At 40.3% G+C, this 15161-nt stretch overlaps 3 protein-coding genes across 3 annotated transcripts in view; 2 read left to right on the top strand and 1 right to left on the bottom strand.

Annotated features, from left to right (window-relative positions):
• Window positions 1-828: 828 nt before the first annotated feature.
• Window positions 829-6632, bottom strand: peds1b (plasmanylethanolamine desaturase 1b). The gene is made up of 6 exons (XM_078255646.1): window positions 6307-6632; window positions 5401-5520; window positions 5145-5236; window positions 4914-5058; window positions 4566-4778; window positions 829-4452 (listed from the first exon to the last, which is right to left on the bottom strand). The coding sequence occupies exons 1-6, from the start codon at window positions 6440-6442 to the stop codon at window positions 4331-4333; spliced, it is 828 nt and encodes a 275-aa protein (XP_078111772.1). The 5' UTR covers window positions 6443-6632; the 3' UTR covers window positions 829-4330.
• Window positions 6633-6945: 313 nt separating this feature from the next.
• Window positions 6946-15161, top strand: part of klhl12 (kelch-like family member 12) — a 41618-nt gene continuing 33402 nt past the window's right edge. Inside the window, exons 1-2 of the mRNA XM_078255641.1 lie at window positions 6946-7205; window positions 9173-9230. The gene's annotated coding sequence lies outside the window, so the exon portion shown is untranslated. The remainder of the gene's footprint in view (window positions 7206-9172; window positions 9231-15161) is intronic.
• Window positions 10913-12512, top strand: cebpb (CCAAT enhancer binding protein beta). Its single transcript, XM_078255645.1, has one exon. It carries the CDS (start codon window positions 11121-11123, stop codon window positions 12042-12044), a length of 924 nt encoding a protein of 307 aa, XP_078111771.1. The 5' UTR covers window positions 10913-11120; the 3' UTR covers window positions 12045-12512.

Raw genomic sequence — 15161 nt, 5'->3', positions numbered from 1 at the left:
CTTGTAAGCTAAAACAAGAGATTATGCAGGCAGAGCAAGAAGAAAGTAACAATCAAAAGAACGTGTAGCCTAATTGTATGATAAGATAAAACTTGTATAGACAAGTTTGACTTGACTTAAAAATGTATTCCGAGGGAAATTGCTGTGCAGGAGTTGCAATACAAAGTGAAAACAGTATTAAAGTGCAAATATAAGAAAGTCTGATACAACAATAAAGGTGCAAATCCTAAATATATACAATGCCAAAATCAGGTTAACAGTAGGGATTATAAAATATAAACAGGTTATTGGAAAGGATCAGTCTAGGTGGGGTTGTGAATGGAATGGAATGGAAATTGATTTATTTGAAACAGGGACAATGCACAAATAAACATTAAACTTGTTAAACAAGAGAATATGTCTTGGGCCAGGTTATAGCAACAATTGCTAATTTCCACCTGTAGTCCCTGGGCAGGTATGACAAATTTAAAAAACAATTAACAATTTTAATATAGATATGTTAGTACAGTAGGCTATTCAATCTGAAGTGTAGGTCTGAGAGTGCATGATTAATACAGAATATTCATAATTATGCCTTGATTTTGCACATTATCATAGGTCAGTTGTTTGAAGATGAGTTGTAATGATAAAAAAAGACGATGTAATGCACAGGACAGTAATCCAGAGAGAATATATAGCTACATTTTTAATCTAACAACAAGAGAGTCACAGCAGTGAAGTGATAGTCTAGCCACCATAACTACTACAGAGAGATGTCACTAATTGAGTATGTGCTATTAGAGGTATTGTAAATGTAAGGTGATTAAAAAGTAAAAAACAGTGCAAGAATTAGCAGTCATTATCAACCATTTATTTATAAATACAGTTTAATATATACATTGCAAGTCTCCCAAATGGAAGACAACAAAAAGGCATCAAGGCATTATTCTGGTATCTAAAACTCCATCATCACCACCAGCATACAGAACCAACTACACCATCCATATATGGGCCTTGACTCAGAACAAGTAAGAGGCAAGTGAAGGGCAATGCAGTCAGTCAATAAATTGCTTTCCCATGTCGCTGTCGAGATTTACAGTAAATCAATCAGGGAGAGGATAAGGCAATTCAATAAAAAGTTTAAAACAATCATTCCAAAAGTGATTTCAACACAGCATGTTGAACGTTCCCACCGAATGCCCACCCCACATACCAACAAGTTCATTTGCTTTTACAATTTCCAGTGGAAAAATATTTAGTTAACCACACATTGTCACAAAATACCTTTCAAATCCACTGATGTCTGTCTCTAAAACAGAAAAAACCTATCACAGATTAACCACAAATTCTACCTCAATAACATGAGGCCAGGTCAACTGTACTGACATATGGCTACAAATGAAAATGTAATGCATTTAAAATCATTCGGCCAACAGAATCTAATGAAAACAACTGACTTATACAACTTGTATCTATTAGATAACGGCCTTAACTTCACTAATGGAGAGGGGGTTTTCTTTTTTTCACAAATTCATAATAACCTATTGAAATCACTCTAACCACAATCCTGAGATCATCTGGAGAATACATGAAGAATAAGTTAATGTATGTTAGATCTATAGTCACAACCAGACTCCTAACTATAACAAATAGCGATTATAGCAAGTCTGTCTCCAAGTTATGTCATTGGTTCCTTCTGAGCTCACCATATATATTTTTATTGCAAGGTTGTCAGTTTTGTCAATCTCCAAACTAATTATGGCATGTCTAATGTTTCTAACCATTACCCTTAGCTATTGTATTACAAAAACAACTTGCTGAAGTGCCAAATCATCCAGTAGAGCCAACAACGCAGAGACTCCCATTCATAAAATAAGTTGTTTCAAGTTCAAATGAGTGTACTTACTGCAGTTAGCAGTGTCCAAACTATATTTTGCCTAAAACTGATCAAAAGAGCGTCAGGAGTAGAACTTCTACACAGGCCTTAAACTTTGACGCAGTGACACATAGTGGCATCTATTTACCATCATGTATTACACTACCTAGCGCATACGAGAGACTGCTTCTCACAATACTCTACAAGCACTACGCAATCTGCTGTGTACTTGACCTATGGCGAATAATTGTATATAATCAAGTATGAAGGATTCAAAAGCTGAAATATTACATCACATAAAGCATAATTTTGGCTTCAAAATGAACTTTTACTGTAATAAAAATATATACTATCATTAAATTGTCTAGTACAACATCAGAAGCTCACTAATTCAACCTTTAACCTGATCAACCCAGCTGAACAGCAAGATTAGCTCCTCCAATTTACACCTGATAATCTAGGATTTATTAGATAACATTTTCAAAGTTCAAATCTGGGAACATTTGGTCAAAATTTGGGGTCATCTTTTGAAAGCAGCACAATTCATTTCATGCTCAATGCATGCACGCATTCTTACGTCTGTGTAATGTGACATCTTAATTAGTAGAAGCAATTTAGTCATGCTGTTTAAGTAGCCAGTTTTCCAACTTAAAATAGCAAATATATGTAAACTAGTAGAAAAAGAAAGGCATTTTAACCTAATCAGAGGAGTTAAGACGTATGGTTAAGGGCCTCTTATTACACTGCATAGTTATTGGCTGTACAATACATTTACAAATTACATTAAAAAAAACTTTCAACCAATCAATGAATTACATAATCTCATCTATAAGCGTGAAGAAATTCCTGGATCCTTCCTTCCTGGACTGTTGGCACATAACTTCAGAGTATCTGTATCTAATTAACTGAGACACAAATCCCAGAAAGACAGAATTACCGTTGCAGTGACACAAAGAAGTACAGCAAATGACACAAATTAACAAAAAAGACAATAGTACTGCATCTGTAGTCCGTACGTAAGGCAGCTTGACCAAAATCCATTTGCCTCTTTCCTGCTAATCTGTCTGTTCATCAGGAGTCAAATAAAAACTAAAAAGGCGGGCGCCTGGTAAGCTCACCTGGTAGAGCGGGCGCCCATATATAGAGATAGATTTACTTCTCGACGCAGCAGCCGCGGGTTCAACTCCGACCTGCGGCCCTTTGCTGCGTGTCATTCCCCTTCTCTCTCCCCTTTCAAGTCTAAGCTGTCCTATATAAATAAAATGTCTAAAAAAACTAAAAAGGCTTTTGACAGAGGACATGATCATCTGAAAAGACGAGTTAGTCAGACCGGAGTGACTCAGCGAAACAACAGCATGATACATGTGTAATTTGCCCAGATTTTCTAATGGCCAAGCATCAACGCTGACTACAGGTACACACATGTCAATGTCACTTTTTTAGATCAAATTACTCATCTTCTTTGTTTCCACTATCATCAAATAAATATATAAATGCAAACTGTTTCAATGGCCAGATAACATGACACATCAAAATGCAAGCTAAGGATCCAACAGCAATATGAGCAATTTGGCTTGTTTTTGGTTTGTCTAAACTAAACCCATCTCTGAGCTGTCAGATCTGTCATTTAGCAATCTGGAGGGATGATATTGGCTTTAAAGTAGCATTGACTCTTCCACTGCAACTGTAGTCATTGTCTCAGATTGATAAATGCATGACTAAAAACTATTAAATATTGTCATCACCCTTCTTTAAAAACAACAAAAAAACAGTAGCTGAACCCAAATGTGCAAGAAATCAACAAATGTAACAGAACATTTTGTTCTTTAGCTATCAACATTGGTAAAGCATCCAAAAATACTATATCACCTCAGCTCTGCTACTTACCACGGCCTAAATCTAGTGCCATTACTTGCACATCAAGAAGACCCTTGATGAGGTGGAAATACGAAGACGTATCCAGAAGAAGAAAAAAAAAGCAGTGCTAAATATAACGTGGTTCATCCACTCTGAAAATGAACAGTTTTGTCTCTGGAGGATAAGAAAGTGAGTGTTCACTCTTTCAAGTGTTCTTTCCTGGCCTTGTTTGAATTTTCTGACGTGAGGGAAATCTTTTAATGTCCTTGGACAGCGATTTCAAATTATCTGTATCTGACCCTAACGTATCTGATCATACCTTCTCTCTATTTGGAAATCACCTCAAAAAAGTTATTATTTGTGTTAGACATACGAAGAGTTTAGGATATATTGCAATTTTGAAATGATGATCTCCACGAGGGAGTAATGAAAAATTCCATCAACAGAGCCCTCCTCTTGAAAAACAGACAAAATGTGCAAGACTTAAAGCTATGGCATCAGAAAGTGTTTGTTAGTTTTGCTTTCTATGGATTACAGTCTGTGTGAGGCAAAAAAAGGGGATGAGAAGCCCGGACGGAGCCAGCGTCTTCTGAGGTAGGGTGCAGTTAGCCTGCGACGTTACTTCACTTTTTGAGCCCATTTCAGGTCGTCCGCCCTGGGTTTCTCTCCCGTCACACCCTGGATAAGATCCTCCAGGTTCTTCCAGAAACCCATCTTCTCCAGAGGGTAGTTCAGCCAACCTGGAGAGACAAAGGTCAATGAAAAATCTCTCATCCCAGAAAGTGAGATTCCATCTTTAAAAAACTATGTACAGGCTTGCTTTTCATCTATAATCCCTATAAGAAAGACAAACCTGTAGTGATGCAGAAGTACGTCTCATGTGGGGAGACGTGATGGATGCGGTGGTGCTTGCGGGGAAGGATGATGTGGAAGTCCTGCAGGAACACGACCCAACGAGGCAGGCCGAAATACGTGTGCGACCACTTGTGAATCTGGTTGGTTAGGGTCACAAAGATGCCTAGTGCGAACAAGTAGCAGTACCAGGGGTAGATATGGTCAATCTCCTCTGCAAAAAAGGAGAGAGAGAAACATATTTTGTTTGGTGCGTTTCTTTTTCCTGTAAATCATAATGTAATTTTTGAAGCAACAGTTTCAAAAATCAGAGGAAATGTCAGACTCGGTTTGTTGATACAAAACTCACTAGAGGAGAGGGTGAGGAAGCTGAAGGCCATGTTTGCTAGAGGGACTATGGTAAGCATGCAGTTGTCACCATTGGTCTCAATGAAGTCGTGACGGGTAATGGCTGTGGGATCGATGTGGTGCTCTCTAAATGGTCGTATAAAAGCCTGAAAGACAAGAAATGCAAACTGGATGCAGGAATGGGTTCCTTTCCGAAACAGATTATTTAGAGTACAAACAATGGATACCGTACCTTCCCAAAGACGGGTAGATCCACTGATCCCCATGTATCAGCCCCCCAGTGAACAAGTCCTGACGCAAAGTCTGCGGTAAGTATTCCTGCCACTGAGGAGGAGAAAAGCACAGAAGGATGAGAAAAAAACATTCAAATTAAAGAGAGAACACCCAACACTTTGTTTGGATTGCAGCTCTAAAAAACAACAACAGAATGCACCAACCAGTGACAACACAACAACAGAACACTATATAATGTTTCAGTCAGTACTTACCAACACTCAACAGGATGTACCACAGATGTCCCAGGTGGAAATTGGCAAGAAGGTGAATGAAATTGAAGGCCATGAGAGAGAAGCAGAGGATGACACTTACCCATTCCTGACATCTTTTGCCTTAAAGAAAAACACGAGCAGACATATCAGTATGATTCAACACAAACACTTGTGCGGCAGTTCTTATAAGCACAATGTTCACATTATGTCAACAACCCATAGCATCTGAAAATGATGTGACATTGTATAAATCAAAACTAAAGCTTACACAGTCCTACTGGCTAACAAACCCTACTGGCAGGCAGACGTCTGAACACCATATACTGTAGCTAGTCAAAGCTGTTAGATCCTCAACTGATGCAAGGAGGTCAAAAGACATGAAGTATTTGTACAATGGGCGTGAAGGCCTTTAACTTATGGTGCTCAAGTTTAAATGGTATGAATGATGGAAGGACTAGCACAGCGGACTGGCCAAGATCTCAGAACTATTCTCAACCATTAGTTTTTGGTTTTGCGTTTCTCTCCGAGTTACAGCATATGGGCTGCCTGAGTAACAACACTGTTTACGAAAGGTCACAACATCGCCATAGACAAATGAGGCGTCTGAGCCTAAAGCTAAAGCGATGGATTGTTCTAACCTCTGCCTGAATGCTCGAAATGTCAAAGAACAACAGCGACTCAAACACAAATGCAAGCTCTATCTCACATGATTCATGTTGTGTAACAACAAAAGTCTTAATGTGACAAGCACAGAGCTGTCGCTCCTTGTTCGGTGTCATTTAATTGTTTTCAGTATGTGTTTGGTAACTACGCTATGTAATGTAAAGACTGTCGTTGTGTCACCCCACTCGTGGACACTTGAACCGAGTTAACAAGCAGACAGAGCTGCTAAGGGGATCGACTCACCTGGTGAGTATAAATTTGCCAGTTCTCGGGCACCGGCGTGTTGTGGACCCCATCTGGCCGAACCCAGGCCCGGTCCCTGCGGCTCCTGACTCTGTGTTTCTTCTCCACACCCGCTCTCGTTAACCGTTCTCGCCATTTCTCTGCTGTGGGCCCAGCCCCTTCAATCTCTCTAATTTCAGTCAGGAACCAACAGAATCATCAAGTTCTCAGCCCACAGACAGCGTAACGTTTTCAACCAATCAAGTGCAAGTCGTTGAGCGCAGCTGCCAATCACGGGACGGGAAATGTTCCGGATAGCCGAGTGACCAATGGGGGTTTGAGCGAGAGCGGAAAGACCGATTTCCTGACCTCACCCAAGGAAACTAGAAAGAAGGAAGAGTCATTACGAATCACATACGTCAATAGTGCCAAGCCTGTAGCATTCTACACGTTACGTGATGGTAATAGAGTAGCTTTGTTATCAACTTACCAGCCTTTCAACTGTTAAGTATGACGTATGCTAGCCAGCTTTATCCACTATGTTTACTATTATTGTCAGGAGGCGCCGCTAATCACCGAATTGTAGGGTCAGAAATATCTCTGTTGTCGAGATGTCCTACAGTAATTGGGAGATATTCCTTGTTTTTCGTGAACCAAAGTCTGGCACCAATGCAAACTTTTTATGACGTATGACTCTTCCTTCTTTATCAGTTTCCCCCACCAGGCCACCAGTTCTGTATTGTGCCCGCTCTGCTCTCCCTCTCGTGGATGTAACGTTACCATGGAGCTCTCACTCGCTCTGTATCTATGCTCTTTACTGTATGATATGAAACAACCGGAGCAGGTCATCTGCGACATCTGTCATCCGTCACATGAAGCTACAGCTTCAACTTTGGAAAAGTTTGACAGTATATCGCCAGGTGAGGCGTAACGGCTCAGCAATAATGTTACTTTGTCTACTTAAAGCGAATGTATGTAACTTTGAAAGCATATTTAAAGTTCAATTCATAAGCATTAAAACGCTCAATTCAATACAGTAAGGGGGTTCGCTGCTACAGCCTCACTTGGTCTGGTATGACCAGTTGTTAATGGTGTTATTAGCTAGCGTTAATGCTAATTGGCTAACCCCAATAACTGCCACTTGTTGCTACTGTTTAATGCAATTGTTAAATATCATCGCTTTAAGTTAAATTAGCAATACATTTACGTACAGTACTCCATTACAAGTAGGCTAAACGTTCTACATTTATAATTGTACTTGTAGTCTGTATTAATGGTTAATTTCAAATGAATTCCGTCAACGTTATCTGTTTAATAAATATTGTGATGCTGAACTAGTGGAGGTAACAAATATTTCCCTGATATTATTACCATTGTCAGATAAGTGTTGTTGAGTAACACGTGTAACAACTAAGCTAACAAAGTGTGTGACCCTCACCCTACAATGTAAATACTTGTTAGCCTATAGTATTTATTAAATATAGTATAGTATATAGTATAGTACTATAGTATTTATTAAATACTAGCTATAGGTTCACTGTTTGCGGTGATGGAATGTGTTTCTACAGTAGGCCTAAGTGCATATCTTTAAAAATAAAAACAAAAAAACGGGTACTTGTGCATTACTTGAGTATTTCCATGTTATGCTACTTTGTAGATAGATAGATAGATAGATAGATAGATAGATAGATAGATACTTTATTCAGATTGAGATTGAGAGGGGTTGTCAGTATAGGGCCCAACAGCAAAGTAAGTTAACTCAAGTACTGTAACATTTTAAAGGTCTTATACGTTCTACTCCACTACATTTCAGAGGGAAATATACACTATATGTATTTGACAGCTGGAGTTATTGGTTACTTTGCAGATTCATATTTTGCATAAAAACATTTGATTATACAATCAAATGTAGGGGAGAGCGGGGTAAGTTGTCACATGGGTAAGTTGTCACACTGCTCATAACTCCACCACTAGATGCTCTATCTCAAAAATCAAAATCTGGACCTATGAAGAACAAGGCAGCTAAAAGAAGAAACATTATACAAGAGTCATCATCAGATGATGAAGAGTGCTTCTGCCTCGTCTGTGTGGAGCCACTTTCAAACAGTTGTCCAAAAGAGACCTGGGTAAAATGTGTTAAATGCAACAAATGGGCCCATGATGCTTGCACCTTAGGCCAGGCAAATTATGTGTGCCATAATTGTGTCTGTGAAGATGAGAGTCTGATTAGTCAAATACAGGGCAACTGTTTAGTTCAGAGGTTTAACATGTTAAGTAAAGCAAGTTATCTGCAGCATTCCATGCAGTTATCATGAATCTATGTGCAAGCCAGAGAATGTTAGAGTTTAAAGTTCAAATTAAAGTGGTCTTGCCACATGTGTTTTGATTGAAATGTGTATTGTTTTTCCAGATTCTCTAGGCATAATTGTTTATATTTCCAGTTCTGGTTTGAATTTAAAAATTAAAATCAATATTCACAAATAAGTAGTTATTTTTAGATAATCTAATGTGACAATTTACCCGCCGATGAGGCAAATTGTCACAAGTGCACATTCTCTATTAAACAGTCTACAACTCCGTAATGAGATAAGATATGAAAATGTTATGAATACAACATATGTTCCCAAGACTTCCTTCTTTCATTTGGTATGACATTTATACCATTGTGCTCAGTAAATGTTAGACAGTGTGAAAAGTGTGACAACATACCCCACTCTCCCCTATTGTTAAAAGCCAGAGAAGTTAATAACAGACAGCTTTCAGTATGGACCAGTGGTATAAAGTATCTGAGTACATATACGCAAGTACTGTATACGTACAGTTTTGAGGTACTTGTACTTTCTTGAGTATCTCCATTTCATGCTTCTTTATACTTCTACTCCAACAGCAACTTTTTGCACCAGGACCTCCTAACGATTAATCCGGCAATGGAGTCACATTTTCAGGTAACAGCAGAGTCTACAAAACAAAACAAAAAAAATACAGCAATAAAGTCACAAACTTTAATCAGTCTCATAATAACCTGGAACACTGCTGCATGCATAATGCTGGGGGTCCACTATATTTTCCGTTGCTGAATGTCGCTTGTGTACATTCTTGTAGCTCACCACAAGGTGGCAGTAAGACCCCACATTAAATCGACATTACGCAGCTCTGATTAAAAATTGTATATAAGTAAAGGTGCGAGTAGAGCTGCGAATCAAGTTATGAGGAGCGTGTGGGAATTGAGGCTCATTAGACCTACTAAGCATGTGCATATGATACCAAGACCTGTTTTGGCACCTGAGCCCGGTTCTTAATACCTGTTCGTGAGATCTTTACTATTACCCCTCCTGTTGTTTTCAAAGTTTCCGAATCAGAAATGTGGGTCTCTTTCAACCAAAATGCCCCAAAAATAACACGGATGGTTACATACAACGCTCATCGCAGGTCAAATGTAGGATCAGTTCACTACTTGCATTGAATTTTGGGTGTTTTATTCAATTGTTATAGCATTTGAAAAAAACTATGAAATGTCTCGCTTTCTAAACAGTATCTGACTAAACTGTGACAGTCTGTGATTATCCACTGAATCGTAACTATTTGTCAAAATAGTTCATAATTTCAGATTTTTTGAACTAAAAAAATAGGGTAGGCTATGCTTTCATATAAATGAGGTTTATTGATTATGAATTCCAAAAAAAAGTGTAAAACTAGCCTAATAAGTTGATGTTAGTGGTGAATCCGGTGGTAGTGAAAAAAAACGAAAGAAAAGGGAATCTTGAAAAACAAAATCGCCAGAAACATAAAAAAAGCGTCTAAAAAGGGTTAATTTTCTTTTCTTTTTTTTTACCTGGGAGTAGGCTACAACAAGTTGCATGGTCAAAGACAACACAAGGGTTAAAAGACAACGCAATGGTTAATGTTCTGAGAGGAAAATCATTATGTCTCATAGAAAATCGTCTTGGACCTTAATGAGAACACATTTAAGTGTTTAAAGACATAACCCAGGCTGACTAAGTAGGCTACCTACACCAACCCTCACGACAACAGTCTGGTTTAAACTAGTATCTGTGTGTGTTGTGGGGAAAGCTGTCAAGAGATTTGTCCATGGATGGTTTCATAAGAATCGTTGTTATAGGCTGATTACGCATGAACTTAGAAAATGGTTGCCAGAGTGTGATTTTTTTTTTGTTCATTTTTGTCGAGATGATGAGATGTGACTGTAGAGGGCGTGAATGGACGTGTTGTCAACATATGCTGGTTAAAAGTATTCACCCCATTCGGTTGTGACAGTTGGCACTGTGGGCAAAGAGACTGGCGTTATTTTGTATTTTCACTTTTTATTTGTGTATTGTCTAAGTTTCGTTATGTTGTGAAAACCACAATTGTGGCATTTGCCCTCTTTATTTTGCTGCTGCGCCCAAAAGTCTATACCACAACAAACTATCACAAATGCCGCACAAAAAAAACAAACGGATTAAGTTCGGTTTTTGATGTCCAAACACGAATAGTTGATTGCGGGATAGGTTCTCCAAAAGCAGCACAGGTTGTCCGGTTGGCTCCTCGCTGCGCGTCACACACCTGCCCAGTTAAAACCACGCCCCTCGCGTCTAGAGGAGCTATGATAAAACCTCCCGAGACAGGAAGCCCTGTCAATTCCTCCCAATCCATGAGCACATCATCTTCAAAGTAGTTTCACTGCATGTTGTCACACAGACAGTGACACGGGGATTCTAAACTCGTGGCGTTCCGACACTCGAGCCATTTCACAACTGAGGCAACTGAACCAAAACCTCCCTGGGCGTCTCATCTCAGCCCTCCATGCTCCTGCAATCCGGCGGGTGTTAAGATCCATGGAAGTGGCCGGCTTCTACGACGAGGGCGGATTTGCTATCCACAGTAGAGACAGCATTATCAGTCCCACCAGCAACGGCTCATACTGGAAACTCGGCGACTCGATGACGGAGCTGGGCATTGAAGAGCGGGAGAGAGCGATAGACTTCAGCGTTTACCTGGATTCAGCTTTGCACTGCCCGCAACTGGCGGCGCAGACGCACCACCACCACCACCACCAGCAGCAGCAGCAGCAGCAGCAGCAGGGGGACGTTTTCTCAGATTTCCTGGCGGAGAGCAAAATCAAGAGAGTTGCAGCTTTACATAACTACAAGAACTATTCGCTGTTGAACGAGCTGGAGACGAATCAGTGCGACAACTTGAGAGACCCCAGGGAGTCCTACGCGCTGGGTTACGCTGAGCTGCAGGAGACCCGTGTGGATAGTGTGCTCAGCCCTGAACTCATCGGGAGCCGCTACAGAGCTGCTGCTGCCGCCGCTGCTGCCGCTGAAAGAGACGACAGTCCGGAAGACGTGAAGATGGAGAACGGGTCGTCTGGTTTTGACATGAGGTCCTACCTTCATTACCAGTCCACCAGCGGCAGTATTGGTAACATCTCCACCGCGTCCTCGACTTGCTCCAGCCCGCCCGGCACACCTGCACCGTCAGGTAAAAGCAGGTCACCATCGCACAGTGGCAAAATGTCCAGCGGGAAATCAAAGAAACGCCTTGACAAGGACAGTGACGAGTACAGGGTGAGGCGGGAGAGGAACAACCTCGCAGTGAGGAAGAGCAGGGACAAAGCCAAAATGCGCAACTTGGAGACCCAACATAAAGTGCTGGAACTGGCTGCGGAGAACGATCGTTTACAAAAGCGTGTAGAGCAGCTGTCCAGAGAGCTGGCCACCCTACGCAACCTGCTCTCTGCCACCGGACAATGTTAGGAACCTCCAGCAGAGACTCCACACAGATCCGGGCTGCTTGTCTAATCATTGATGGACTTTAGAGCCTGAGGTGATCCACTGAAAGTGTTGAAAACGGTACGCTTCACAGGTGAAGACAGCGACCACCAGTTTACAGGGACAATAATGGGACTGAAGCAGCAGGTGCATGGATTGCGCTATCATTCACCATTCTTCACAAGTCACCATAGCTTTATTCTCAGATGTAATTGTTGTGTATGCAGTATTTTGGTGCATATTTTACATACATGCGAGTGGATTTCTACATTTTGTGTTTCTGGACCAATGGTTGCCAAGGGAAGAGTTGTGCTGCAGTGAAATGATGCAACTCTTTGTAATAGTATTGCCAATGAATGAAATAAGTCTAATTATTTAATATCGAAAGGGGAAATGCTTTAATTGTACTTGATATTTTATTGAATTAAACAGATTTATACTTTCTCTAAACAATTTCATTTGTAATTTCTTTTCTCCTTTTCAAGCAAGGGCAGACAGTGGTGTTGTGCCTGACTTAAATATTCACACATTCATGATAGTCAGACTGTGTATTAGGGTGTGTTTCAGTACAACATATTGCAGATTCAAATAACTGGCTCAACAATAAGGCAAATTTGCAATCTTTTTCAGGCCAATATGCCAAAATTGAAGGAGAAATAAACATGCTAAAGGAATTTGATGTTTCTTTTTGGCCATAGAGTGAATTTTGTATCAGTAAGGCTAAAGACGTTTTAAAAATACCTCAGACTACCATCATCACACTTCTTTTCCCACAAAGCAGAACATGGCATTCAATGGTTAGACCAGTGCCCTTGTACGGCGATAGAGACACATGCTACTGAATCTAGAATATAAATGAGGATTGATAAGTGAAATTGTGTTTTTCTATTGATATTAATTAATGCCAACGCCATTTGCATTCCTGTGTTAACTTGTTCACTACAAAGTCTCAGATCAGGGAATATATCCATACAATTTATACTGAAACGATACTGCTGAGAACAGCACAAAAAAAGACACGCAGCACAGAAATGTTAGCTTTATCTTTAGCACACGGCTCTGTCAATAGTCTGTTGGGTCCACTGGCCCAGAGAGGGGTTCAAGGTTGCATGAAAATTAATCAGCAACTAACCTCCTCACATCACCTCAGGTCTCGCTTCAACAGCCAAAAGACCTGGCTGTGAGTCAGCGCAGGCGAGATACCAATAATCCTGAGCAAACCTTGTTTAACCCTCAAGTGGAAAACACTCAGAAAATGAAGAAGTTAAAAATGGGAGTGACAAAGTATGTTACACCAGACATGATAAATAAGTTGACTATTTGTTTGCAGTGAATGTTACCAAGCCCTCAGACTGCATTTGACTGTGTGCACATTATGAAACGTATCAGCCTCAAACAAGCAAACCTCAGACAGAGAGGATAAAGAAAGAGGCAAGGTGGGATTTTTAGGTGATCCTTGTTAATTCAGGGTGGGGAATGTTTTTGCAACTCTCACTTCAGACAGCAGAGGACAGGGAAAACTTCCTTTGCTTGTTTTTTAAGAGGGGACATATTTACTTTATTGGCATTTAAACATCATTTTATATTCTCTAAATAAAGTATAAAAAGCTGTTGCTGTTTTGTGCTCTGAGGGATGACATTTTAAACACAGTGGATGTTTCACCACACTCAATGATGGAACAGTTTAGCTTTTAAACTGTTGTGCAACATCCTCCCTTTCTAACAGATCACTACTTGAAGAATGCTACACCCACATTTGAATAAGACAATGTAATCCTCCATGAACAGGACAATAGCTGTTAAGTAGCCGGGCCTGGCTTTAGGCCTACAAAACAATGCAAGTTAACATGATCATTTGTTATTACAGAGTTCAAGAAAAGTTGTAGATATTTTAAAACATAATTAATAAAACCGCAGAAACAAAGTATTGTTTCATGTCACGCGTTAATGATTTAACATCCATGCACTCCATGTTGTGACTTTCTCAGCACATTTCCAGCTCTTGCCGCTCTCGTTGTAGCTGTCAGTGTTGGCAAAGATCCATTTAAACATTCTAGGCATTCTTTCTTCGATGACCCCTTGTTTCCTATTTGATCCCCACGCAGTCTTTCCCTGCTCCTGGCTCACATGCTGACAGGAGAGAGGGAAATTCCCACACAGGATGACCTCTTTTCTTGAAAGTTTAGCCCAACCCTCTTTCCTCATTTTACCGTCAATGGGCAGTGTCTGTCCGTAAACTCCTCGTTGCATCACAGCCCCTCCCCAGGCCAACTGGCCTCCTAAAAAACTCCTCTGACACTGCAATAAAAAAAACACACACACACACACACACACACACACACACACACACACCTGTCACTAATGTCCACTCTGTACCAGTTGTTGAGAAATAGAAGATTTTCTTTTATCTATGAGTCATGTTAGTATGTCTTTTTGACGCTTATTAGTAGTTTTTTGTTCCTCAAACGACTTTAAAACGTTGTATCAGATTGTGTTTCCCAAATTAAAGAAAGTTGATGAAATGATGAAAACTTAACCTCCTATTAACACTTTTAATTAATTAATTTGGCTTTGGTCCAGTTTTTCTGGCTCGTTTAGTTTGACAGTGTGTCAGCTGATACATAGTTAGGATCATCGGAAGTACATTTCCAGGAAAATTGCCGTGAGCCTCACCTTCCACTTTCCGTGTGTTGCCGATCTCGGAATCCTTTTGCTTCGGGAAACGGTCTTCGAGCTGGCGAGCTACACGCTGAAAATGGCAGGTTTTGAAGGTTTTTGATCGTGCATCGAGACAGGCCTGCTTGGTTCTTTCGGGGAATGATTGGAAAGATTTACAAAGAATATGTTTACAGCATTTAACATCTCTAACTGGGACGTTTTGGGACCGATTGGTGGGGATTGCTGTGGACAAAGTACACACAGCGATACGCTAGTTGGAGAAAATTACGTTTAACCATGTTTATCCAGCTAATTTAAATAGCCTATGTTACTGTACCGCGTGAACAGTGAACTTCATTTAATATTGTATTTGCAAATGTTCCACCAAAACAAGTTCCTTCCCGAGACTATTTTGCAGAGCCACCGTCGCTGCGTCCAGATCTT

This window comes from Sander vitreus, chromosome 7 (genome assembly GCF_031162955.1).
Source record: "Sander vitreus isolate 19-12246 chromosome 7, sanVit1, whole genome shotgun sequence".
Taxonomy (NCBI): Eukaryota; Metazoa; Chordata; class Actinopteri; order Perciformes; family Percidae; genus Sander; species Sander vitreus.
This window is presented reverse-complemented; position numbering and strand designations above follow the sequence as displayed.